The sequence below is a fragment of the Tamandua tetradactyla genome, chromosome 13, assembly GCF_023851605.1.
Source record: "Tamandua tetradactyla isolate mTamTet1 chromosome 13, mTamTet1.pri, whole genome shotgun sequence".
Lineage (NCBI taxonomy): Eukaryota > Metazoa > Chordata > Mammalia > Pilosa > Myrmecophagidae > Tamandua > Tamandua tetradactyla.
The window spans coordinates 7357790-7384326 of record NC_135339.1 but is presented as its reverse complement, the minus strand read 5'-3'; the positions used below and the strand labels follow the sequence as shown (position 1 = coordinate 7384326).

The 26537-nt window shown below is 37.7% G+C and overlaps 1 protein-coding gene across 7 annotated transcripts in view; it reads left to right on the top strand.

Moving 5' to 3' along the window:
- The window catches only part of MAPK8 (mitogen-activated protein kinase 8), a 135668-nt gene that overhangs the window by 83375 nt on the left and 25756 nt on the right, over positions 1–26537 (top strand). For 5 of the 7 annotated variants that reach the window (XM_077124669.1, XM_077124668.1, XM_077124667.1 and 2 more), the window contains 2 exons: positions 15858–15916; positions 16006–16144. In XM_077124669.1, the coding sequence (XP_076980784.1) occupies positions 15858–15916; positions 16006–16144 (198 nt within the window). Of the gene's footprint in view, positions 1–841; positions 4731–11570; positions 13261–15857; positions 15917–16005; positions 16145–26537 lie in introns of those variants that run through there. The other 2 variants (XM_077124672.1, XM_077124671.1) reach the window with 2 other exon arrangements.

The window sequence follows — 26537 nt, the reverse complement described above, 5'->3', positions numbered from 1 at the left end:
ATCAAAGACAACTTAAAAGTATTAGGAACTTTTAATTGTTCTGGGTTGAAATCTTGTTTAAAATGGGTATGTATTTGCAGTGTGGATTTTGTTCTCAACTCTATTAAATTATAAACAGAAAAATGGCTTCTGAAATTTTAGATTGTGTTTGTAATTTTTATAGCATTTAATTTGTAGAAGGAGTTTTTGAGGTAAGTGCTTTAGAAAACTTTCCTTGGACTTAATCTCACCTTCTACTTTATTTCTCTGTCAGGCTGAAATTTCAGAAAACTAGAACCTTAGCACAGTATGAAATTGTTTCTATTATATTCTGACAATAGAACTTTATTTAATAATACTGGATTTAAAATTCATATTATTTCCCTCTATCCAATCCCCACCCTTTTAGTGATGGCAATATTCACTTGTGAATTTATTTGAGGATAGCCAGTGACTATAAAGTAGTTTAGCAAAAACTTTTCGAAAATATTTAAATGGAACTTGGCAGACATTTTTGTGATATGATTATTAAACTTACTTGTATTGAGCACACTGATACATTTACGATTTTTTAAATGGAATGATTTCTCGAAGCTGGGAGATAATAAACTGGAAGGAATTGCAAAAGGGATAGTTTTGTGACATATTAAACTAAAAGCATTTGATTGAAGAAATTTTGTGGTATTTGTCCAAAGGATTTCATAGAATATCATGAGGTCAGTTCTCTCTGGATGCAGATAAGGCTTCTATGTTTTGGCGTTAGAGTTTAGCCCTGGGGTGGGGGGGCGGGGGGCAGTGCAGTGTGGGGGGAATTGATGGAAGTGGTTTAGACTCCTTATTTGGGGAGCTTATAAATACATAAAGACTTAAATATCAAATGCCACAAAGCAGTAGAAGTTTAATTGCCAAATAGTAGTGGATAGACGGTAAGCACTGGGCTGCCAGGGGAGGGAAGCTTTTCTTAGTTTACATGAAAAGGGAAGACTGCTTGGAAGGGATAGACCTGGACTGACTTTTAAAGATTGGATCACTGAAGGAAAGAGGCCTCCCGGAGAGGACAGAAAAGCACACAGAAAGCACAAATAACAGAAAATCCCATGGTGGAAGACGGAGGTTAAACAAGTAAGTAGATGACAGCTGCACTGAGGGAAGAAATTGGGACTAGATTTTCTTCTTCCAGGTAGGAGCCAGGCATTTTTTTTTTCTGGTGCTTCCTGCCCTTGAATAGAATGGCTTGTGCCTCTTGTGGCCCAGGAATGTGGGCTCATGGCTGTGGCAGTAGCAGTGTTGCCTTAGTTTTCCACTGGGGACAAGTCACTCATACCTCTTGAGCCTGGCTGACTTCCAGGAAAGATGATTGTGTGGATATAGTGGGGGGTGTAGAAAGTATGTCTTATGTGATTGGTCTCTAGTGAAAGTGGCACTGCACCAATCCATCTGGCAGTGCCCTCACACCTAGAGAATCCCGCCCAGAGTAAGTGCTCAAACCACCTTTACAGTGGGTTAAGGTAAAACTAAATAGGGGGAGATCAGAACAGGTAATGGATTTTTTTCCACTTCCTGATGGATGTTTTTGTAATGTCTTGCCTTTCAAATACTTTCATGTTTTACACAAAATTTTCTTCATTCATGTGTACATCTCTTGTTTTTCCGCTCTTTTCGTACATGGTTTTGAGTTCTTTTTCATCCTGATAACTTATTTCTGAACATACTTTCATATGTTATATCACTGAGAGCACAATGAGCACATGTCTGCTCAAATCCTCCCGGAGAAGCTCAGGCCTGTTCTTTTTCTCTTGGATGTGGTAATTGCATCAGTACCTGATGCACATTATCCAAGCAAATTATTCCTTTTAACAAGCTTGCTATATAGTAAGTCATATCTCACCCTCCCTGTCTTTTTTTTTAATATTTTATTGATAAATCTTATGCAATATTCTACACGTGGTGTACAATCAGTGACTCATAATATCATCACATAGTTGTGTATTCATCACTGTTCTAGTTTGCTAGCTGCCAGAATGCAGTATACCAGAAATGGAATGGCTTTTAAAAGGGGAATTTAATAAGTTGCTAGTTTATAGTTCTAAGGCCTAGAAAATGTCCCAATTAAAACAAGTCTATAGAAATGTCCAATCTGAGGTATCCAGGGAAAGATACCTTGATTCAAGAAGGCCAATGAAGTTCAGAGTTTATCTGTCAAGTGGAAATGCACATGCCAAAAACACAGTCCGAGTTTCTCTCTAATCTGGAAAGGCATATGGTGGTGAACATGACATCATCTGCTAGCTTTCTCTTCTGGCTTCCTGTTTCATGAAGCTCCTCAGGAGGCGTTTTCCTTCTTCATCTCCAAAGCGCTGACTGATGCACTCTCTGCTTTGTGGCACTGCAGCATTCTCTGCTGTCTCTGAATCTCCAGATTTCTCCAAAAGGTTTCCTCTTTTATAGGATTCCAGTAAACTAATCAAGACCCACTCAAATGGGTGGAGACATGCCTCCACCTAACCCAGCCTAACACACACTCTTGATTAAATCACATATCCTGAGAGATGATCTAATTACAGTTTCAAACATACAATACTGAATAGCGATTAGAAGAAATGGCTGCCTTTACAAAATGGGATTAGGATTAAAACATGGCTTTTCTAGGGTACACACATCCTTTCAAACCAGCGCAATCACCATGATCATTTTTTTAATAACATTTGCATCCCTCCAGGAAAAGAAGAAAAAAGGAAAAATTCATACATACCATATCCCTTACCCTTCTCTCTCATTGACCACTGCTATTTCCATCTACCCAATTTATTGTCCTTTGTCCCCCTACTATTAATTTTTTTTATCCATCTGACCATATCCTGGATAAAAGGAACGTCAGCTACAGGGTTTTCACGATCACACAGTCACATTGTAAAAGCTGTGTCATTATACAGTCATCTTCAAGAATCCAGGCTACTGGAACACAGCTCAACAGTTTCGGGTACTTCCCTCCTGCCACTCCAATACACCGTAAACTAAAAAGGGGTATCTATATAATGCATAAAAATAACCTCCAGGATAACCTCTTGATTCTGTTTGAAATCTCTCAGCCACTGAAACTTTATTTTGTCTCATTTCTTTCTTCCCCCTTTTGGTCAAGAAGGCTTTCTCAATCCCTTGATGTCTGGTCCTGGCTCTTTCTGGGAGTTCTGTCCCATGTTGCCAGGGAGATTTACACCCCTGGGAGTCATGTCTCACATAGTGGGAAAGGGCAGTGAGTTCACTTGTGTGTTAGCTGGGAGAGAGAGGCCACATCTGAGCAACAAAAGAGGTTTTCTGGGGGGTGACTCTTAGGCCTAATTTTAAGTAGGGTTAGCTTACTCTTTGCGGGAGTAAATTTCTTAGGGGCGAACTCCAAGATTGAGGGCTCAGCCTGTTGAATTGGTTGTCTCCACTGCTTGCGAGAGTATCACAGATTCTCAAATGGGGAGGTTGAATATTTTCTCCTTTCTCCCATTGCCCCAAGAGAATCTTGCAAATACTTCATAATTCACTGCCCAAACCACTCTGGAATATATCGGTTCATCACACTAACCTAGACAAACCAACAGTCTCATGCTCTATTCAAGAGTCCATGTACTTACAGTGTTCAACTAAACGGGCCATACTAATTAAATGAGAAAATGTACTACCCAGAATATAAATTTTGCACCAAATGAGCATCTCTCCCTTTGGTTTCACACAGAAGTTGAAGTATTAAAATATTGACGATATCATCCTTTACCCTGTATTCCAGTTTACCTAAGTCCTGTCCAAATCAGCTTCATTCATATCTCTACTCGAAGTCAGATACTTTTTTCAACTTTTTAGACAGTTCCTGTATGGGGTACTACTGACTTTCATAGCTTCTGAGCTCTAATTCTGTGTCTCAGGGGTCACATAAATATCCAAAGTTTCTGGAATCAACCAGATTATAAATAAACAGCTCAGTAACATTTAGAGTTTTAAAATAACAGTTACAGCTCGTGAATATATGCGACTGCTGTTAAGAGCTTACAATCTAGGACCCTTTATAGTACATCCCACCCTGATAACCCATGCTCTCAGCTTCAGTTCACCTTATATTATAGTTAGTCCATAAGTGTGAGGCATGATAATATTTGTCTCTTTGTTTCTGACATTTCATTCAACATACAGTCCTTAAAGTTCATTCACCTAGTTGTGTGCCTTACAGCTTCATTCATTCCTCAGCCATTGTACCCTTAGGCTGCCTCCATCCACTGTAGATTGTTAACACTGCCTCCATAGACACCAGTGTGCAAATGTCCATTTGTGTCCCCACACTAGTTTCTCCAAGTATATACTAAGCAACAGCATTTCAGGATCATGTGGCAACCCCACCCCCCTCACCTCCTATGGAACCAGCGTGCTGCCCCCTACAGGGTTGTACCTCTCAGTTTCTGACGACATGAATAGGTACATCTCTTTCTCTGCATTTTCTCTGGCACTTCTTTCTTTCTTTTTTATTTGGCATGCTAATTTGCTAGCTGTCAGAATGCAACACAACAAGACGGATTAAAAGGGAATTTATTTCGTTAGTTCTTCAGAGGAAAGGCAGCTAACTTTCAACTGAGGTTCTTTCTTACATGGAAAGGCACAGGGTGATCTCTGCTGGCCTTCTCTCCAGGCCTCTGGACTCCAACAGCTTTTCCTGAGGTGATTTCTTTCTGCATCTCCAAAGACCTGGGCTGCGCTGCAAGTGCTGAGATGAGGTATGCTGAGCTGCTTGGGTTGTGCTACACTGAGCTCTCTCATTTAAGCACCAGCCAGTTAAATCAAACATCATTCATTGCAGCAGGCACTCCTCTTAGCCAACTGCAGATGTAACCAGGAACAGATGAGGTTCACATGCCATTGGCTCATGTCCACACAATAAAACTAGACACCTTCACCTAGCGAAGTTGACAACCTGGAATCTACCACAGCATGGGCAGGCTCTGTCATGGCAGGTGAGAATTCTGCCACTGAACCACTGTTGTACCGCCCTCTCTCTCTCTTCATTTTTTTTTTTTTTTTTTTTTTTTTTTTTGTGTGAAAGGCTTTTGCACCACACCCTTGGCCCTGGCTCCACAGCGGGCTCTCTGGAAAGGTGGGGAATTTCCCAGATTATCAAGGGCTGGTTCCTTTCTTTTTTTTTTTTTTTTATTAATTAAAAAGAGAATTAACAAAACAATTAGAAATCATTCCAATCTACATGTACAATCAGTAATTCTTAATAACATCACATAGTTGCATATTCATCATTTCTTAGTACATTTGTATCGATTTAGAAAAAGAAATAAAAAGACAACAGAATAAGAATTAAAACAATAATAGAAAGAAAAAAAAACAAAAAAAACAAAAACAAAAAACCTATACCTCACATGCAGCTTCATTCAGTGTTTTAACATAATTGTATTACAATTGGGTAGTATTGTGCTGTCCATTTCTGAGTTTTTATATCCAGTCCCGTTGTACAGTCTGTATCCCTTCATCTCCAATTATCCCTTCTCTTTTTTTTTTTTTTTTTAATTAACGGAAAAAAAAGAAATTAACCCAACATTTAGAGATCATACCATTCTACACATGCAATCATTAATTCTTAACATCATCACATAGATGCATGATCATCATTTCTTAGTACATTTGCATTGGTTTAGAAGAACTAGCAACATAACCGAAAAAGATATAGAATGTTAATATAGAGAAAAAAATAAAAGTAATAATAGTAAAATCAAAACAAAACAAAACAAAAACCTATAGCTCAGATGCAGCTTCATTCAGTGTTTTAACATGATTACTTTACAATTAGGTATTATTGTGCTGTCCATTTTTGAGTTTTTGTATCTAGTCCTGTTGCACAGTCTGTATCCCTTCAGCTTCAATTACCCATTGTCTTACCCTGTTTCTAACTCCTGCTGAACTCTGTTACCAATGACATATTTCAAGTTTATTCTCGAATGTCCGTTCACATCAGTGGGACCATACAGTATTTGTCCTTTAGTTTTTGGCTGGATTCACTCAGCATAATATTCTCTAGGTCCATCCATGTTATTACATGGTTCATAAGTTTATCTTGTCTTAAAGCTGCATAATATTCCATCGTATGTATATACCACAGTTTGTTTAGCCACTCTTCTGTTGATGGAGATTTTGGCTGTTTCCATCTCTTTGCAATTGTAAATAATGCTGCTATAAACATTGGTGTGCAAATGTCCGTTTGTGTCTTTGCCCTTAAGTCCTTTGAGTAGATACCTAGCAATGGTATTGCTGGGTCGTATGGCAATTCTATATTCAGCTTTTTGAGGAACCGCCAAACTGCCTTCCACAGTGGTTGCACCCTTTGACATTCCCACCAACAGTGGATAAGTGTGCCTCTTTCTCCGCATCCTCTCCAGCACTTGTCATTTTCTGTTTTGTTGATAATGGCCATTCTGGTGGGTGTGAGATGATATCTCATTGTGGTTTTGATTTGCATTTCTCTAATGGCCAGGAACATTGAGCATCTCTTCATGTGCCTCTTGGCCATCCGTATTTCCTCTTCTGAGAGGTGTCTGTTCAAGTCTTTTTCCCATTTTGTAATTGGGTTGGCTGTCTTTTTGTTGTTGAGATGAACAATCTCTTTATAAATTCTGGATACTAGACCTTTATCTGATATATCATTTCCAAATATTGTCTCCCATTGTGAAGGCTGTCTTTCTACTTTCTTGATGAAGTTCTTTGATGCACAAAAGTGTTTAATTTTGAAGAGTTCCCATTTATTTATTTCCTTCTTCAGTGCTCTTGCTTTAGGTTTAAGGTCCATAAAACCGCCTCCAGTTGTAAGATCCATAAGATATCTCCGAACATTTTCCTCTAACTGTTTTATGGTCTTAGACCTAATGTTTAGATCTTTGATCCATTTTGAGTTAACTTTTGTATAGGGTGTGAGAGATGGGTCTTCTTTCATTCTTTTGCATATGGATATCCAGTTCTCTAGGCACCATTTATTGAAGAGACTGCTCTGTCCCAGGTGAGTTGGCTTGACTGCCTTATCAAAGATCAAATGTCCATAGATGAGAGGGTCTATATCTGAGCACTCTATTCGATTCCATTGGTCGATATATCTATCTTTATGCCAATACCATGCTGTTTTGACCACTGTGGCTTCATAATATGCCTTAAAGTCAGGCAGCGCGAGACCTCCAGCTTCGTTTTTTTTCCTCAAGATGTTTTTAGCAATTCGGGGCACCCTGCCCTTCCAGATAAATTTGCTTATTGGTTTTTCTATTTCTGAAAAATAAGTTGTTGGGATTTTGATTGGTATTGCATTGAATCTGTAAATCAATTTAGGTAGGATTGACATCTTAACTATATTTAGTCTTCCAATCCATGAACATGGTATGCCCTTCCATCTATTTAGGTCTTCTGTGATTTCTTTTAGCAGTTTTTTGTAGTTTTCTTTATATAGGTTTTTTGTCTCTTTAGTTAAATTTATTCCTAGGTATTTTATTCTTTTAGTTGCAATTGTAAATGGGATTCGTTTCTTGATTTCCCCCTCAGCTTGTTCATTACTAGTGTATAGAAATGCTACAGAGTTTTGAATGTTGATCTTGTAACCTGCTACTTTGCTGTACTCATTTATTAGCTCTAGTAGTTTTGTTGTGGATTTTTCCGGGTTTTCGACGTATAGTATCATATCGTCTGCAAACAGTGATAGTTTTACTTCTTCCTTTCCAATTTTGATGCCTTGTATTTCTTTTTCTTGTCTAATTGCTCTGGCTAGAACCTCCAACACAATGTTGAATAATAGTGGTGATAGTGGACATCCTTGTCTTGTTCCTGATCTTAGGGGGAAAGTTTTCAATTTTTCCCCATTGAGGATGATATTAGCTGTGGGTTTTTCATATATTCCCTCTATCATTTTAAGGAAGTTCCCTTGTATTCCTATCTTTTGAAGTGTTTTCAACAGGAAAGGATGTTGAATCTTGTCGAATGCCTTCTCTGCATCAATTGAGATGATCATGTGATTTTTCTGCTTTGATTTTGATATGGTGTATTACATTAATTGATTTTCTTATGTTGAACCATCCTTGCATACCTGGGATGAATCCTACTTGGTCATGATGTATAATTCTTTTAATGTGTTGTTGGATACGATTTGCTAGAATTTTATTGAGGATTTTTGCATCTGTATTCATTAGAGAGATTGGTCTGTAGTTTTCTTTTTTTGTAATATCTTTGCCTGGTTTTGGTATGAGGGTGATGTTGGCTTCATAGAATGAATTAGGTAGTTTTCCCTCCACTTCGATTTTTTTGAAGAGTTTGAAGAGAATTGGTACTAATTCTTTCTGGAACGTTTGGTAGAATTCACATATGAAGCCATCTGGTCCTGGACTTTTCTTTTTAGGAAGCTTTTGAATGACTAATTCAATTTCTTTACTTGTGATTGGTTTGTTGAGGTCATCTATGTCTTCTTGAGTCAAAGTTGGTTGTTCATGTCTTTGCAGGAACCCGTCCATTTCCTCTAAATTGTTGTATTTATTAGCGTAAAGTTGTTCATAGTATCCTGTTATTACCTCCTTTATTTCTGTGAGGTCAGTAGTTATGTCTCCTCTTCCATTTCTGATCTTATTTATTTGCATCCTCTCTCTTCTTCTTTTTGTCAGTCTTGCTAAGGGCCCATCAATCTTATTGATTTTCTCATAGAACCAACTTCTGGCCTTATTGATTTTCTCTATTGTTTTCATGTTTTCAATTTCATTTATTTGTGCTCTAATCTTTGTTATTTCTTTCCTTTTGCTTGCTTTGGGGTTAGCTTGCTGTTCTTTCTCCAGTTCTTCCAAATGGATAGTTAATTCCTGAATTTTTGCCTTTTCTTCTTTTCTGATATAGGCATTTAGAGCAATAAATTTCCCTCTTAGCACTGCCTTTGCTGCGTCCCATAAGTTTTGATATGTTGTGTTTTCATTTTCATTCGCCTCGAGGTATTTGCTAATTTCTCTTGCAATTTCTTCTTTGACCCAGTCGTTGTTTAGGAGTGTGTTGTTGAGCCTCCACGTATTTGTGAATTTTCTGGCACTCTGCCTATTATTGATTTCCAACATCATTCCTTTATGGTCCGAGAAAGTGTTGTGTAAGATTTCAATCTTTTTAAATTTGTTGAGACTTGCTTTGTGACCCAGCATATGGTCTATCTGAGAATGATCCATGAGCACTTGAGAAAAAGGTGTATCCTGCTGTTGTGGGATGTAATGTCCTATAAATGTCTATTAAGTCTAGTTCATTTATAGTAATATTCAGATTCTCTATTTCTTTGTTGATCCTCTGTCTAGATGTTCTGTCCCTTGATGAGAGTGGTGAGTTGAAGTCTCCAACTATTATGGTATATGAGTCTATTTCCCTTTTCAGTGTTTGCAATATATTCCTCACGTATTTTGGGGCATTCTGATTCGGTGCGTAAATATTTATGATTGTTATGTCTTCTTGTTTAATTGTTCCTTTTATTAGTATATAGTGTCCTTCTTTGTCTCTTTTAACTGTTTTACATTTGAAGTCTAATTTGTTGGATATTAGTATAGCCACTCCTGCTCTTTTCTGGTTGTTATTTGCATGAAATATCTTTTCCCAACCTTTCACTTTCAACCTATGTTTATCTTTGGGTCTAAGATGTGTTTCCTGTAGACAGCATATAGAAGGATCCTGTTTTTTAATCCATTCTGCCAATCTATGTCTTTTGATTGGGGAATTCAGTCCATTGACATTTAGTGTTATTACTGTTTGGATAATATTTTCCTCTAACATTTTGCCTTTTGTATTATATATATCATATCTGATTTTCCTTCTTTCTACACTCTTTTCCATATCTCTCTCTTCTGTCTTTTTGTATCTGACTCTAGTGCTCCCTTTAGTATTTCTTGCAGAGCTGGTCTCTTGGTCACAAATTCTTTCAGTGACTTTTTGTCTGAGAATGTTTTAATTTCTCCCTCATTTTTGAAGGATAATTTTGCTGGATATAGGAGTCTTGGTTGGCAGTTTTTCTCTTTTAGTATTTTAAATATATCATCCCACTGTCTTCTAGCTTCCATGGTTTCTGCTGAGAAATCTACACAAAGTCTTATTGGGTTTCCCTTGTATGTAATGGATTGTTTTTCTCTTGCTGCTTTCAAGATCTTCTCTTTCTCTTTGACCTCTGACATTCTAACTAGTAAATGTCTTGGAGAACGCCTATTTGTGTCTAATCTCTTTGGGGTGCGCTGCACTTCTTGGATCTGTAATTTTAGGTCTTTCGTAAGAGTTGGGAAATTTTCAGTGATAATTTCTTCCATTAGTTTTTCTCCTCCTTTTCCCTTCTCTTCTCCTTCTGGGACACCCACAACACGTATATTTGTGCGGTTCATATTGTCCTTGAGTTCCCTGATACCCTGTTCAAATTTTTCCATTCTTTTCCCTATAGTTTCTGTTTCTTTTTGGAATTCAGATGTTCCATCCTCCAAATCACTAATTCTATCTTCTGTCTCTTTAAATATATCATTGTAGCTATCCATTATTTTTTCTATGTTTGCTACTTTATCCTTCACTTCCATAAGTTCTGCAATTTGTTTTTTCAGTTTTTCTATTTCTTCTTTATGTTCAGCCCATGTCCTCTTCATGTCCTCCCTCAATTTATCGATTTCATTTTTGAAGAGGTTTTCCATTTCTGTTCGTATATTCAGCATTAGTTGTCTCAGCTCTTGTGTCTCATTTGAGCTATTGGTTTGTTCCTTTGACTGAGCCATATTCTCAATCTTTTGAGCGTGGACAGTTATCTTCTGCTGCTGGCGTCTGGGCATTTATTCAGATTTCTCTTGGTGTTGGACCCAGCAAGGTTGTAATATTTTTCTGTGAAATCTCTGGGTTCTGTTTTTCTTATTCTGCCCAGTAGGTGGCGCTCGTGGCACACGTTTGTCTGCGGGTCCCACCAGTAAAAGGTGCTGTGGGACCTTAAACTTTGGAAAATTCTCGCCGTCCTGGGGGTTCGCTAGCTGAAGCGGCTTGAGCCGGCCCGGGGTCCGAACGCAGGGAGGGTGTCCGAATGCAGGGAGGGTTGCTGGTCGCCGCAGCCAGGGAAAGAGCCCGTCCGAATTTCCTAGTCGGCCCTGGGCAACAAGCGTGGCGGGAGGGCGCCAGCGGCAGCGGCCCGCCCGAGAGAGTGCACGTTCCCCGGGAGTCACGGGGTCACCGTTCTCCGCGGCCTGGGGGTTTCCGATCCAATTCTCTCAGTTGGTCCGGGGGCTGCGCGTGGTGTGGGCGCCAGTCGCCTTGGTTTCAGGGGACCACCTCTCCAATTCTCCCAGCCGGCCCGGAAAGGGGGAAGGGAGTAACTCCGGCCGCTTGCCACCCCGCCCGGTAAGGCCCGTGCGCCTCGGCGATCTCACCCGAGCTGCTTCTCTCAGCCAGCCAGCCGTTCCAGGATGGGGTGCGCTGTCTTTTTTATCTCTGTTGTGGCTTTGGGCGCTTTCTGTATCGTTTATACTCCCCTAGTAGGTGTCCTGGAGAAGAAACTAAGATCCGCGCGTCTTACTAAGCCGCCATCTTCCAGCGCTGGTTCTGTTCATTTTTTAAACAGTTTTCTTCACGCATTCCACACTCCAACCCTAGTGTGTTAGACGTGCCTTCACCACCATAATCTATCCACTTTTTATTTTCTTCCACAAAGAATCCATACCTCTTCCCCTTGTCCCTCTCCTGTTGACATTAATTTTGGCATAATGCCTTTGTCACATTCAGTGGAAGCATTTACAGTTTAACTGTTGACTATAGCCCCTTCCTTGCATTGATTGTACTTTTTCTTATATGCTTTCTGTTTTCAACACCCTGCAGTATTGACATTCATTTGTTCTCTCGCATGCAAAACGTTTTTTATTTATATACTTAATCACCATCATTGTCCATTCTAGGCATTCCTAAATTATACCATCTCAGTCTTTATCTTCTATCTTTTCTTCTGATTTCGTATGTGCCCCCAGCCCTTCTCCCTTTATCATACTTACATTCAGCTTCATTCAGGACTTATTGTACTACAATCAGGTAGTATTGTGCTATCATTTTCTGAAGTTTTACAGTCAATCCTGTTGCACAATCCATATTTCTTCACCAGTTACTCAATCTCTACCCTATTTCTGTGTCCTGACAAGCTGTATTTTTAAATTCAATTATCCACGTTTGCTTATTAATGTTAGTTCATATTAGTGAGACCATATAGTATTTGTCCTTTTGTTTCTGGCTCATTTCACTCAGCATAATGTCCTTAAGGTTCATCCAAGCATTGTTACATGCTTCATGACTTTATTCTGTCTTATAGCTGTGTAATATTCCATCATAATGTGTAATACCTAGCTTATTTAGCCACTCACTACACTGATGGACATTTAGGCTGTTTCCATCTTTTGGCAATCATAAATAATGCTGCTGTAAACATTGGTGTGCAAATGTCTGTTTGTGTCCTTGCCCTCAGGTCCTCTGAATATATACCTAATAATAATGGGATTACTGGATCATATGACAATTCTACTTAGCGATCCAAGGAACCTCCAGATTGCCTTCCAGAGTGGTTGTGCTATTTTATACATTTCCACCATCAGTAGATAAGTGTGCCTATTTCTCCACATCCTCTCCAGCACATGTTATTTTCTGTTCATTTTGTTTGTTTGTTTGATCATGGCCATTCTAGTAGGTTTCAGATGATATCTTATTGTGGTTTTGATTTGCATTTCCCTAATAGCCAGTGAAGGTGAACAGCTTTTCATGTGTCTTTTAGCCATTTGTATTTCCTGTTCTGAGAAGTGTCTGTTCATGTCTTTTCCTCATTTTGTAATTGGGTTGTTTGTCTTTTTGTTGTTGAGTTGAAGAATCTCTTCATGTATTCTGGATACTAAAACCTTATCTGATATGTGGTTTCCAAATATTGTCTCTCATTCTGTAGGCTGCCTTTTTACTTTCTTGACAAAGTTCTTTGATGTACAGAAGTGTTTAATTTTGAGAAGTTCCCATGTGTCTATTTCTTTCTTCAATGCTCGTCTTTGGATGTAATATCTAGGAAACTGCCTCCTATTACAAGTTTTATAGGATACTTTCCTACATTTTATTCTAAAAGTTTTATGGTCTTAGCTGTAATTTTAGGTCTTTGATCCATTTGGAGTTGATTTTTGTATGGGGTGTGAGATATGGATCCTCTTTCATTCTTTTACATATGGATATCCAGTTCTCCAAGCACCATTTATTGAAGAGGCTGCTCTGTCCCAGGTACCTTCCCCATACTTCATTTTATTTTTTATTTTTTATTGTTTTGTTTTTGGGGAATTAAACATAGAATATATTACTTTCTTTTTCTCTTTTTTTAAATTTCACTTGTGAATTTGAGTCCTCTTTCTAGACTGTTAGGATTGCGCTTTCTTCTTTGTTCTGGCTTTCACTTATATTCACTTCCCAGTTTGTTCGGGATGCCTTCATAATAGTTGGGTTAGTTCATTAGCAGTATTGCAAACAATTTCATGTGTATCTAACTATAAAAATTGTCCAGGCGGTGGCTCAGTGGCAGAATTCTCACCTGCCATACTGGAGACCCAGGTTCGATTCCTGGTGCCTGCCCATGCAAAAAAAAATATATTATCCAGTTACCTTTGGGGATACAAGGGTAGTTCAGTGGTAGAATTCTCACCTGCCATATTGGAGACCCAGAGTCGATTCCTGATCCTTGAACCTCTCAGAAAACAAACAAGCTAAACAAGCAATCAAAAAACAAACAAAACAAAGAAAAATTCAACAAATGGTGCTGCAATAATGAAATACTCACATGGTAAAATAGTGAACATGACCCTGCCAAGAAACAGCCTATAAAAAAATTGTCCACTTACCCCCAATTCTTTATCTTATTTACATGGATGTTATTAGAAGAAACATTTTAAAAATTGCCTTTTTGAAACTTTTACATGCTGTCTTGTTACATTTCTTTGATTTCCTGCTGTTGTTTATAACAGCTTTATTGAGATATAATTCACTCATAATTCAGTCATTTAAAGTGTACAATTCAGTGAGTTTTAGTGTATTCACAGGTTTATATAGCTATTATCAGTCAATTTCAGAAGATTTTTGTCACCTCAAAAAGAAACTCTAGACCCTTTAGCCATTATCCTCTTAACCCCATACCTGAAGCCTAATCAACCACTGATCTTCTTTCTTTTTTTCTCTGTATGCCTTTAATCATTAACCCCTCTCTTCTACTCTAGGATTTCACATATACTAGTAAGAACAGTTTTACTACTTTTCCAGGTCACCAGGTGTACAGTTCATCTGGTTAGCAGACTTGAATTCATTTAGCAGCTAGATGCTTTCTTTAGTATCACTTCTGCTGTCTTAAGCAAATTTGTCTTATCTTTTCTTCTCTGAGTATTATTGCTGTGACTTTATTCACTGAGCAAATTTGAATGTCTCCTACAAGCTTTGTGCTTAGATGAATAACAGATTTTGCCCTCATGAAGTTCATATGTAGAGAAACATTTCTATCTCTACGTAAAATTGTGAACAAGCATTGTAAAAATGTTTATCAGGTCCTGTGTTATGTGCTGGTGCTATAAAAGTGAAGAACACATAATTCTGTTTAACAAGGATCCTGATGTGGTAGGGACAAGACTCATGTGAAAATGAGACTGTATTACAGTGTGTTGAATTTCATAAGACTATGTAAGGTACTGTGGGAACATTCAACTCGGTCAGGGATTAGGGGTTGCCAGGCTCTGCAAAAGAGGAAAAAACAGATAGCTAAGTTCACTAGATAAAAGGCAAGCATAGGAACAGTGCTTAAAGACATTGAGAACTTAAAAAAACAACTACTGTGTTCTTGAAACTAACTAATTATGGCTAAACTATAAAATAGAATTGAGGATTTAGTGGAATATATAGTGGGTTGATGTTATATCATGGAGGGTCTTGAATATACTACTTGGGATTTTGGAATTTATTTGTTGCCTTCAAGTTTTTGAAGAAGTGAATAATACCACATTTTTCTTTTCATTACAGGCAGTTAAAACTGTATTTGGAGAAAACTTGGAAGCCTAGTTTTAGAAGTAATTACAGCATTAACAGGCTAGATATTAAAATCCTCAAGTTGTGTAATAGCACAAGGCATGGAAAGAAGGGGTTGAAGGTCAGGTTGATTGAATACATAGGAGACTTTTGAGTATTTATTATGGTGTAGATAGTGAAGAAAGGGTCAAAGATCATTCAGAACTTTCTACTATAAAGGAGAGGATACTTTGGAAAAGTAAGGGGTTTAGGTAGAAATGGTTACAAGTTCAACTTTTTGAGTCGTGGGAGCGTGTATCTAAGATGCTTAAGCCAACTCAGGACTTTGAATGCAGTTTTGGGAGTTATCCACATAAAGCTGTTTGGAGAAAAAAATCATAGATAATATCACCCAGGGAAAGGATATATAGGCAGAGAAGAGAGGAGGGATGAAGACAGAATAGTGGGAAAGAGGGCGTGCCTATGGATGAGCCAGGGGAATGAGGAAAACCAACAAGATGTGCATTATTATGAAAAATCAGGGGTGGAGGGGATGGAGAGTAGATAGAGGGTATTGCATAGTGTAAGAGCTGGCAGAAGGTATTTAAGATCTGCTGTCAAATTATGCAGAGATTTGCATAATTTAGGTCCCTGATAATTGAGAGTATTTGCATAAATGGGTGGATAATATGGGTCTCTTCTGTTGATAGTTTTACTATGTAGAATTTGAAAGATTTTAAGCTGGTAGTGAATTTTTCTAACCCAAGTATTTGCAGTTCCCAAGTAAAAGTATTATAGAGTAGGTTCTAATTTTTTTTCTCTCTCTGCTTTTACTACAGATAATTGGTCTTTTGAATGTGTTCACTCCACAGAAGTCCCTAGAAGAATTTCAAGATGTGTAAGTATGATTATTAAAATGTTATTATGTTACAACATTCTTAGATTTTTGCTTCACACTTTAGCTGTCATCTTTTTTCACTCTTGAAGTTACATAGTCATGGAGCTCATGGATGCAAATCTTTGCCAAGTGATTCAGATGGAACTAGATCATGAAAGAATGTCCTACCTTCTCTATCAGATGCTGTGTGGAATCAAGCACCTTCACTCTGCTGGAATTATTCATCGGGTTAGTAGAAAAAAATATCATATTCATTAATCTCTCTTTTATTGAGGCAAAATTTACATAACATAAAATTAACCATTTTATGTGTTCAGTTTTAAAGTGTACAGTTCAGTGGCATTTAGTATATTCACAGTATTAAGCAACCACCTCCTGTATCAATCCCAGTACATATTCATCACTTCGAAACAAAACCATATACCTTTAAGTAGTCATTCCTCTCCCAGCCCCTGGCAGTCAGTGTTGGGCTTTCTGCATTTATGATTTTTTTCTATTCTTGAATCATGTAATATGTGACTACCTTTTATATCTGGCATAATGTTTTATTTTGTTTTTGTTTTTAATATTTTTATTGAGCTATTTTTACACACCATACAGTCCATCCAAAGTATATACTCACTGGCTCAAAATATCATCACATAGTTGTGTATTCATCATTGTGATCATTTTTAGAACATTTGTATAACTCCAGAAAAAGAAATAAAAAAGACAGAAGAAAAACCCATACATCCCATATCCTTTACCTGTCCCTCTCATTGACTCTAGTATTAGAATCTACTGGGTTTTTTTTTTTACTCTTTATTCCTCCCTGTTATTTATTTTTTATCCTTATATTTTACTAATCTGTACATATTCTGCATAAAGGAAGTATGGTTTTCACATTCACATGGTCATATTGTATGTGCTGTATAGTTAAACAATCATATTCAAGAATCAAGGCTACTGGAATACAGTTTAACAGTTTTCAGTTACTTCCCTCTAACCACTCTAATACACCATAAACTGACAAGGGATATCTCTGTGATGCATAAGAATAACCTCCAGATTAACCTCTTAACTTTGAAGTTTCTCAGCCACTGACACTTTATTTTGTCTCATTTTTCTCTTCTCCCTTTTGATCAAGAAGCCTTTCTCTGTCTCATCATGATGCTAGGTCCTGGCTCATCCCTGGGAGTCATGTCCCATGTAGCCAGGGAGATTTATACCCCTGGAAGTCATGTCCCATATCGGGGGCGGGTAGGGCAATGAGTTCTGCTAAGTTGGTTTAGAGAGAGAGGCCACATCTAAGCAACACAAGAGATTCCCTAGGAGTGACTCTTAGGCGTTATCATAAGTAAGTTTAGCTTCTCCTTTGCAGAAATAAGTTTCATAGGGGTGGGCCCCAAGATTGAGGGCTCAGCCTATTGAATTAATTGTCCCACTGCTTGTGAGACTATCAGGAATTCCCCAGATGGGGAAGTTGAGTATTTTCTCCTTTTTCCTCAGTCCCCCAAGGGGACTTAGCAAATAATTTTTTTGTTCTCTGCCCAAATTACTCTGGGATGTATCAGAGCGTCACATTAACCTGTACAAAACAACAAGATCTCACTCCCTATGTAAGATTCTATGTAATTATGGTGTTCAAATAACTGACCATACAAGTTAAAGATAATGTACTACCAGAAATATAAATTTTGCCCCAAATAAACATCCTTTTCTTTGTTCTCACACAAAAGTTGAAGTTTTAAAATAGTATCAAACTTTTACACTGTATTGTGATTTACCTTTCTCCTATCCAGATTAACCTCATTCATATCTCTAGTTGAATGCTGATCACTTTTTCAACTTTTTTAGAAGTTGCTAAATGGGGTAATGCTTTCTTTCATAGCTTCAGAGTGTTAACTCCTGGTCTCAGGTGTCTGTCATACAAATACCCAAGTGACCAGGTTATACAAAATAGCTCACATCTGAGAATTTAGAAATAACAGTTATAACTCCAGAATGGATGTGAGTGCTGTAAAAGTTTACAATTTAGGAACCTTTACAATATGCTCTAACCTGATAACCCATGCTTTCAACTTCAGTTCTCCATGTTTGTATATTATAGTTAGTCCATATGAGTGAGGCATGGTAATACTTATTTTGTTTCTAACATATCATTCAACATACTGTCTTCAAGATCCATTGTGGCATAATGTTTTTGACTTTTGTTCCTTTTTATGACTAAAAAATGTACCATTGTATATATAATCCATACTTTGTTATCCATTCATGGGTTACCCTTTAGGTTGTTTCCACCTTTTGACTATTGTGAGCAGTGCTACTATGAACATTCTTCTCCAGGTATTTTTTGAGAATTTGTTTTCAGTTTTTTTGGTATTGGAATTGCTGGGTCATGTGTAATTCTAGTTTTAATTTCTTGAAGAGACCTGGCAAACTGTTTTCCACAACAGCTGTACCATTTTATGTTCCTATCAACAATTTACAAAACTTGCAGTTTCTTCACATCCTTACCATTACTTGCTATTTTTTCTTTTGTTTGTTTGTTTTTGTAGTAGCCATTCTAGTGGCTTTGAAATATTTCTTTGTTAGTTTTGATTTGCATATCCCTAATGAGTAGTCATAATGAACACCTTTTCATGTATTCTTTGGCCATTTGTATATAGTCTTGGAGAACTGTCTATTCAAGTCCTTTGCCCATTTTTTGTCTTTTATGGTTGAGTTGTAAAAGTTATTTATATACTCTGTACACTAAACAGGTTTCCGTTCTCCCATTCTGTGGATTATCTTTTCACTCTCTTGATAGTGTCCTTTGTTGCAAAAAAGTTTTTAATTTTGATGAGGTCTAATTTATCTGTTTTTTTCTTTTGTACTCAGACTTTGGGTGTCATATGCAAGGATCCATTGCCAAATCCAAAGTCATGGAAGCTTTCCTGTTTTCTTCTAAGAGTTTTATAGTTTAGATCTTAAAGTTTAGGTTTCTCTTCCATTTTGAGTTAATTTTTGTATTTTGCATGAGGTGTAGGGCCCGAGCTTTATTTTTTTGTATGCAGAAATCCCAGCACCGTTGTTAAAGAAACTGTTGTACCCCAGTGAATGGTCTTGGCACTCTTGTTGAAATGTTTATTTTCTGGACTCTTAATTAGATTCCATTGCTCTTTATTTCTGTGCTTATGCCAGTACTATACTGTTTTGATTACTGTGGCTTTGTACAATAAGTTTTGAAATCAGGAAGTACGAATCTTTTAATTTTGTTCTTTGTTGTCTGTTTGGGGCCCCTTGCATTTCTATATGAATATGAGGATTGGCTTTTCCATTTCTGCAAAAATGGGTCTTTAGAATTTTGATATATTGCCTTTAATCTGTAGATCACTGTAGGTAGCCTTGCACTGCCATCTTAACCACAATAAATCTTCCAGTCCATGTCCATGGAATGACATTCTACTTAATTATGCCTTCTTTGTTTCTGTCCACAATTTTGTAGTTTTAATTGTACAAAATTTTCACTTCCTTGGTTAAATTTATTCCTTGGTATTCATTCTTTTGGATGCTATTGCGTATGGAATCGTTTCATTAATCTCCTTTTTAGATTGCTCATTGCTAGTGTATAGAAACACAACTGATTTTTGTGTGTTGATCTTATACCATTTACTGAATTCATTAACATTATTAATTTTTGTGTGAATTCTTTGGGATTTTCTTTATATAGGATCATGCCAAGCATGTATAGAAATAGTTTTACTTCTTCCTTTCCAATTTGAATACCTTTTAATTATTTTTCTTGCCTAATTGCTCTAGCTAAAACTTCCAGTACAAAATTGAATTACTGTAGTAAAAGCTGGCATCTTTAGTTTGCTTTTGACTTCAGGAGAAAGACTTTCAGTCTTTTACCATTGAGTAGGATATTGCTTGTGGGTTTTTCCTAAATGCCTTTTATCAGGATTTTGTGAAAGCCTCTTTTGCAACAGTTGAGAAGTTCATGTGGTCTTTTATCTTCATTCTGTTAATGGGGTGTATTTTTCTATGTTGAGCTACCATTCCTGGAATAAATCCCACTTGGTCATGGTATATCATCTTTTTAATATGCTATTGAATTAAGTTTGCTACTATTTTGAGAATTTTTGCATCGATTCGTAATAGGTATTGGGCTGAAGTTTTTCTTGTGATATACTTTTTTTTGTTGGGAGGTGTTTGATTACTGATTCAGTCTGTTTCCTTATTTTTGATCTAAACAGATTTTCTGCTTCTTCTTAGTTGGGGTGGTTTTGTGTTTTTAGGAATTCCCTGTGTCATCTAGGTTACTAATTTGTTAATGCAGAATTATTCATAGAATTCTTTTATAATCCTTTTTATTTCTGTAAGGTTGGTAGTAATGTCCTCATGTTCTTTTCTCACTTAGTAATTTGAATCGTCTCTCTTTTTCTTAGTCTGTATAGTTGTAGGTTTGTCAATTTTATTCATCATTTCAAAAAACCACTTTGGTTTTATTTCCTCTTTCTTTTGTGTTCTCTGTTTCACTTGCTTCCGCTGTAACCTTTATTTCCTTCCTTTTGGCTCTTTTTTTTTAGTTTATTCTTCTTTTTCCAATTCTTTAAGGTGTAAAATTGGGTTATTTTGTATTTTCTTCTTTTTTTATATTATAGTACCTTTTAGATATGAATTTCTTTCTGTGCACTGCTTTCATTGCGTCCCATAAGTTTTGGTGTGCTATTTTTTCATTTTCATTCATCTTAATGTACTTTCTAATTTTCCAGTGAATTATTCTTTGACCCAATCATTATTTAATAATAGTGTTGTTTAGTTTCTACATATTTGTGTATTTTCCGATTTTCCTTCTGTTATTGATTTATAATTTCATTCTATTTTAGTTGGAGGAGATACTTTGGATGACTTCAGTCTTTTGAAATGTATTGAAGCTGGTTTTGTAGCCCAACATATAGTCTACCCTGGAGAATGTCCATATGTACTTGAGATGTGTATTCTGCTGGTTTTGGATGGAGTGTTCTGTGTATATGTCTATTAGGTCTGTTTGGTTTATAGTATTCTTCAAGTCATCTGTTTCCTTACTGGTCTTCTGTCTGTTTTGTCCCTTTTTATAAGATAGGGTATTGAAGTCTCCGACTATTAATGCTAGAATTTGTCTATTTCTCCCTTCAGTTCTGTCATTGTTTCTTTCATATATTGTAGCACTCTGTTGTTAGGTGTGCATGATGTTTACAATTTAGTAATTTCTTGATTAATTCACTCTTTTATTAATATATTATGTACTCCTTTGTCTTGTAATAATATTTTATTTAACGTTCTACTTTGTCAGATATTAGTATTGCTCTCTTTTGTTTACTATTTGCATAAAATATTTTTCCATCTGTTCATTTTCAACCTGTTAGTGTCTTCGGAGTCTCATATAAACAGCATTTAGTTGGATAACTTCTTTTTGAGTCATTCTACCAATCTTTGCTTTCTAATTGGATAATTTAATTCATTTAATAAAATTAAAATTACTTATAAGAAAAGACTTTGGCCATTTTGCTCTTGTTTTCTATGTCATATCTTTTTTATGTCTCAGTTCCTCCATTATTACCAACTTTTGTGTTCAGTTGGTTTTTTATAGCGACCTGTTTTGATTCCTTTCTCATTTCCTTCTCTATAATTTTTAGTGGTTTCTCTGAGGATTACAATTAATGTCTGAAACACAGCAGTCTTTTTTTTAATAATATCACCTGAGCTTCAACAGAATGCAAAATTTCTCATGTACAACTCTGTCCCTCCCCCTTTAGGTTTATACATTGTTTGTCCATTAACAGATTGTGTCCATTGAGAAAGATTTATAATTCTTTTAAATTATATAGGGAAAAAAATTAGTTACAAACCAAAAGTCCAGTACTACTGGCTTTTGTTTTTACCTATTAGTTGCCTTCACCAGTGTTCTTTATTTTTTATTTCTTCCTGTTTCTTCAGATTATTCAGTGTCCTTTTATTTCCTCCTCAAAGACTCCATCTATTATTTCTTCTTTTTTACTTTTCCTTTTTTTTTTTTTGGCATGGGCAGACAGCAGGAATCGAACCTGGGTCTCCAGTATGGCAGGCAAGAATTCCACCACTGAGCCACTGTCACGCTTCCCCATCTATTATTTCTTGTAGGGCAGATCTACTAGCAACAAACTTCTTCGGCTTTTGTTTACCTTGGAATGGCTTAATTTCCCCTTCATTTTTGAACGATAGTTGTGCTGCATATGAAATGTTTCTTTGATCATATTTTCCTTTTAGCACTTTGAACATGTCATCCCATTTCTGACATCCATGGTTTCTGATGAGAATCTTTTTGGGAATTCCTCATACATGATGATTCACTTCTTTCCTACTGCTTGCAAGATTTGCTTTTTCTTTCAACAGTTAGATCACAGTGTGTCTCAATGCAGATCTCTTTTTGTTTATCCTTCTTAGACGTCTTTAGTATTCTTGGAAATACAGATTTATGTCTCTTACCACATTTGGGTGGGAGAGTGTATTATCTTCCTGACTCCATGACTCATATATTGTGTGAGAACAAAGAAGTTAAACTTCTGATTTTTGTTTGTTGCCTTTGTCCGGTAGACTAGGATAGTACTCTGTTACTGTGGAAAGTTAATTTGGTTTTAGTAAACTATAATTTTACAAGTAGAAAATTTCCAAATTACTCAGGATAGCAGGAATCCAAAAATCATAGATTGAATGGTAGAAGATAGAAAAGAAAGCATACAGTAAGCATAAAAAAGAACATTAAATTACAAAAGAAGACCAATTGTGTATATTATATGTGGGTAAATATAATCAACCTTTTAGTGAAAAAGTTCAGATTTTGTCACAAAAGTAAAAAAAAAAAAAAAAAGAACTCCACACCTAAATAACACACACTTGAGGCTTGGCTCAGAAGTTTGAAGGCAAAATGCTTGGCAAAGATAGACTTGGAAAATGAAAAAAACGGTAAGTATATTAGGTAAAGTTGAATGTGGTGAGGGTAGGGAAGTTGCATTCAATATTATAAAGAGCCATTTAATAATGACGAAGGGTACAGTCTACTTTGGAGGACTAACTATCAAGAAACTTGATATATCAAGTCAGGTTCAGTTGAAAAACTGGACAAACAGTAATATTGGGATACTCCCTCAGTTTCCTAGGTTCAATGTTAAAAATAAACTTCTACTAGAGAAAATATGTATAATGTAACAAAATTGAACTAATAAGAGACATAGTGGAGTCGGCAGCCTTTGAAGAAGGATACATCTTTACTTAGGTCAGGCTGTCTGGGAAACAGACTCTTAAGTGGAGATAAATTTGTGAGAAGTTTATTGGGGAGCAATTGCAGGAATAGCATCTGTGGGTATAAAGAAAGTAAATAGAGGCAGAGAGAGGAATTGGATTGGATGCAGTTACTCCCAAGGCCTCAGCTGATGCCTCAGCCTGACTTTTGTATCCTTTAGAAACACTGCCCTTGGGGGAGCACCATGACCTTGGAGAAGTTTCCCGTGGCTAAGGGTAGTTCTTATAGTAAGATTTGCTGAGAACAATCAGTGGGTAACACTCTCAGCACCTGGAAGAATGTGAGCCTCATTCCTGAACTCTGGATCTGAGCTGACATCAAGGCACCCTCTACAGGCCACCTTGGCCCCACTTTCTTCATCCACTTAAGTTCTAGAAGCTGCTTCTACAGAAGCAGTTTGCTTTCTCTTCCTAGCTTAATGGGGTGAACTATGCAAAGTTTCCACTTTCACAGCTGGGCTTGAGGCCACAAAGAATCTGTATCCCCTCTGCTTCACTACACCTTCTGTTCTTAAGTCCTGTCGCCCTTGGCTCATCCTCTGCTGATGGAGATTGCTTACCTGAAATAACCTGAACTTCCATCCCTTGGGGGAGTGTAGCACACACAAGTCTGGGCTGTAAGGGAAAGGATGACTCCATTCCAAGTAGTAACTGAAGAGGCCCGAGCTGCGTGAGGCTCCTCCATCTATATAGTGACTGATCACTGTGGCAGGGGAAGAGAAAACTGGATTGGTATATATTGGCTTGCAGATCACTTCTGCTCAAAGCCCTTTAGCAAAACTAGTCTTACAGGCCTGCGGCATTGTGAGGGAACTTAGAGATAAGGGGAGGATGAGTTTCAGAGTGTCAGTTGTCACTCATTCCTTGCCACTGAACTTCTGGTTCTCAGACATTCCTCTGTCCCCATTATTCCACTCCTGGTATGTAACTACCTACTCTACAGGGGAGATAACCCAGAATCTTATTCCATATAGGCATTCAGCTCGAGGTGTTGCTGAATCTCTACATCACACCCAGGCATTGCACCTCCTGTCCCAGAAATAGAAGCTAAAAATGACCAAATTATCTGGCCACTCCATATACCCTGCTCCTACTCCTATGCCCTAGAAACTGGTGGAATAGGGCCAGGATATCCATAATAAACAATCCAATTTGGAAAACTAAAAATTGGGGACTCCAAATAGTCATTGGCTAGTTGCAGTTTGAAATTCTGCTAGGCAAACATTTTAAGGGTCCCTTGATCTGAATCTGCTCTCTAGGAGGGGCACCTCATTCATTGTTCTCTGGGGTCCCTTGCTCCACCCCAAGAGAGTCTGTTCTTGAATATATCTGAAGTGGGTATTGAAGATGTATTCTCCTTGGGTGTTGCCCAGCTAGCTCTGCGTGCATCCTTCTTAAAAAAAGTTGAGGCCCAAGGGTCATGTTTTTAGGAAGTCTTTCTCAACCTCAGCTCTGTTGACATTTTGGGCTTAGTAATTATTTGTTTTTAGGTGCTGGCTTCTGTGTTGTAATGTGTTTTGCATCATCCGTGTCCTCTACCCACTAGATACCAGCAGCTCTCCCGCATTGTGACAGTCAAATATCTCCAGACATTGCTAAATAGTCCCTGGAGATCAAAATCTCCCTGGATCGATAAATGCTTCACAGAGCATTCACAGGCTTATGGAGTTTTTTGCTAGTATAGCTCTCTCAGAAACTTAAAGAGTCTTTTCTTATGATTGTTAATTCTTTTCAAAACGTATTTGTTGGCTCACTGGCCCCAGAGTCTTTGGCTTCATGCAGCTGTTTTTGAGTCTACTTTTAAACTTTCCAGCTTCTCTTGGCAGTCGAAGGAAATCTCAACAACTGAAAGGTCTTTTTCCCTCAGGTTTTCTGAATTGTTATGTGAAAATGAGGCATAGGAAATAAACCCCAAGGTCATGTTGATTACTTGCTCAGGGTTGGCTATGTGGCATACTCCAGACTATGGGTCTGGTTTAGGTTTCTTCCATGTGCCTCTCATTTAGGAAACAAGCTTAAGGAAGGCCTTCTTGGGTCGTCCTTTTTTCATGGTAAAAGACAGAAGAGCGAGAGCCAAGCTAAACCAAGCAAACATATTTGAAACTTCTCAAATCTGGTGAACATCATATTCCTTCACATTCCATTGGCTGAAACAAATCTCATAACTGAGCCCATCAATAGAGTTAGAAAGTATACTCGGGGTGGGGCAAAATATTTGCTGACTTGTCGGCTATACTTTTTGTTTTTAGAGGTCTTTATCACTTTTGCTCTTGCTCTAGCTCTGCCTTCCCAGTAGCCACAAACATGTACTGTACTAAGGCTTGCTTTTCAGCCTCTTCTAGAGCAAGGTTGACAAACTTTTTCTGTAAAGGGCCAAATGGTAATGGTCACGGCTTCTCAATTCTGCCATTATAGCACGAAAGCATCCATAGATGATATTAAATGAGTGTGACTGTGTTCTGATAAAACTTTATTTACAAAAGCAGTTAGGCTGTAATTTGCCAACATATTGTAGAGCTTCAGGTTCATGAGGCAAATGTTCTGCCTTCTCAGTTATTGCAGACAACAGCTTCATAAATTGTTTTGCTGTTGTATAACCTGAATAGCTTTTCCATCCTTTGGTGTTAGTTTCCCTACTGCCTCCTTCTCAATTGCTATGCCCCCATCTTTATGGTGTTTTTATCATACCCCATTCCTGGGAGCAGTTTCAGTATTGGAATACACTAGGTTGTGCTGAAGTAACAAATGAACCTTGAACTCTCTTTGACATAACACCACAGAGATTTATTTCTCACTCTGTATAGCCAAAGCAGGTCGTAGTGGGAGTAGGGACTCCTACTTTACAGCCCGGGCAGGACAGAGAGACCACTGTGGGCAGTGTTACTGGTCACCAGAGCAGTGAAGAGACAGTGGGAGGTTGTGCACTGGCCCTTCTACTCTTTGTTCCCACTCACATCCTGTTAACTAGGAGTAATCATGGGGCCTTTCCTAGTTGAGTGCGGGAGCTGTTTCCTGTCCTGGTTTCTGTGACTCCCGCTTGGGGTCCGTCTCTTAGCGAATGGGGGGACTCGGGCAGTCCGGATCTGCTTTCGGTCCCGGGGGCTCGAAGGTGTGGAGGGCGCGCGACGCTCAAGGAAGAGTCGCGGAAACGAGTGGAGGTGCACATCGAACGTTTATTAGAGGAAGTGCAGTTGCTTATATAGGGTGAAGCGTTTAGGGGAGGGGTGAGCGAGAAGGGCTTAGAGCAATTTTTTGATTGGTTGGGACGGGTTTTATTGCCATAAATGGAAGGCTCAGGCGGGGGTTTTAGAGGAAGGGTTCTCACTTGAAGGACCAATGG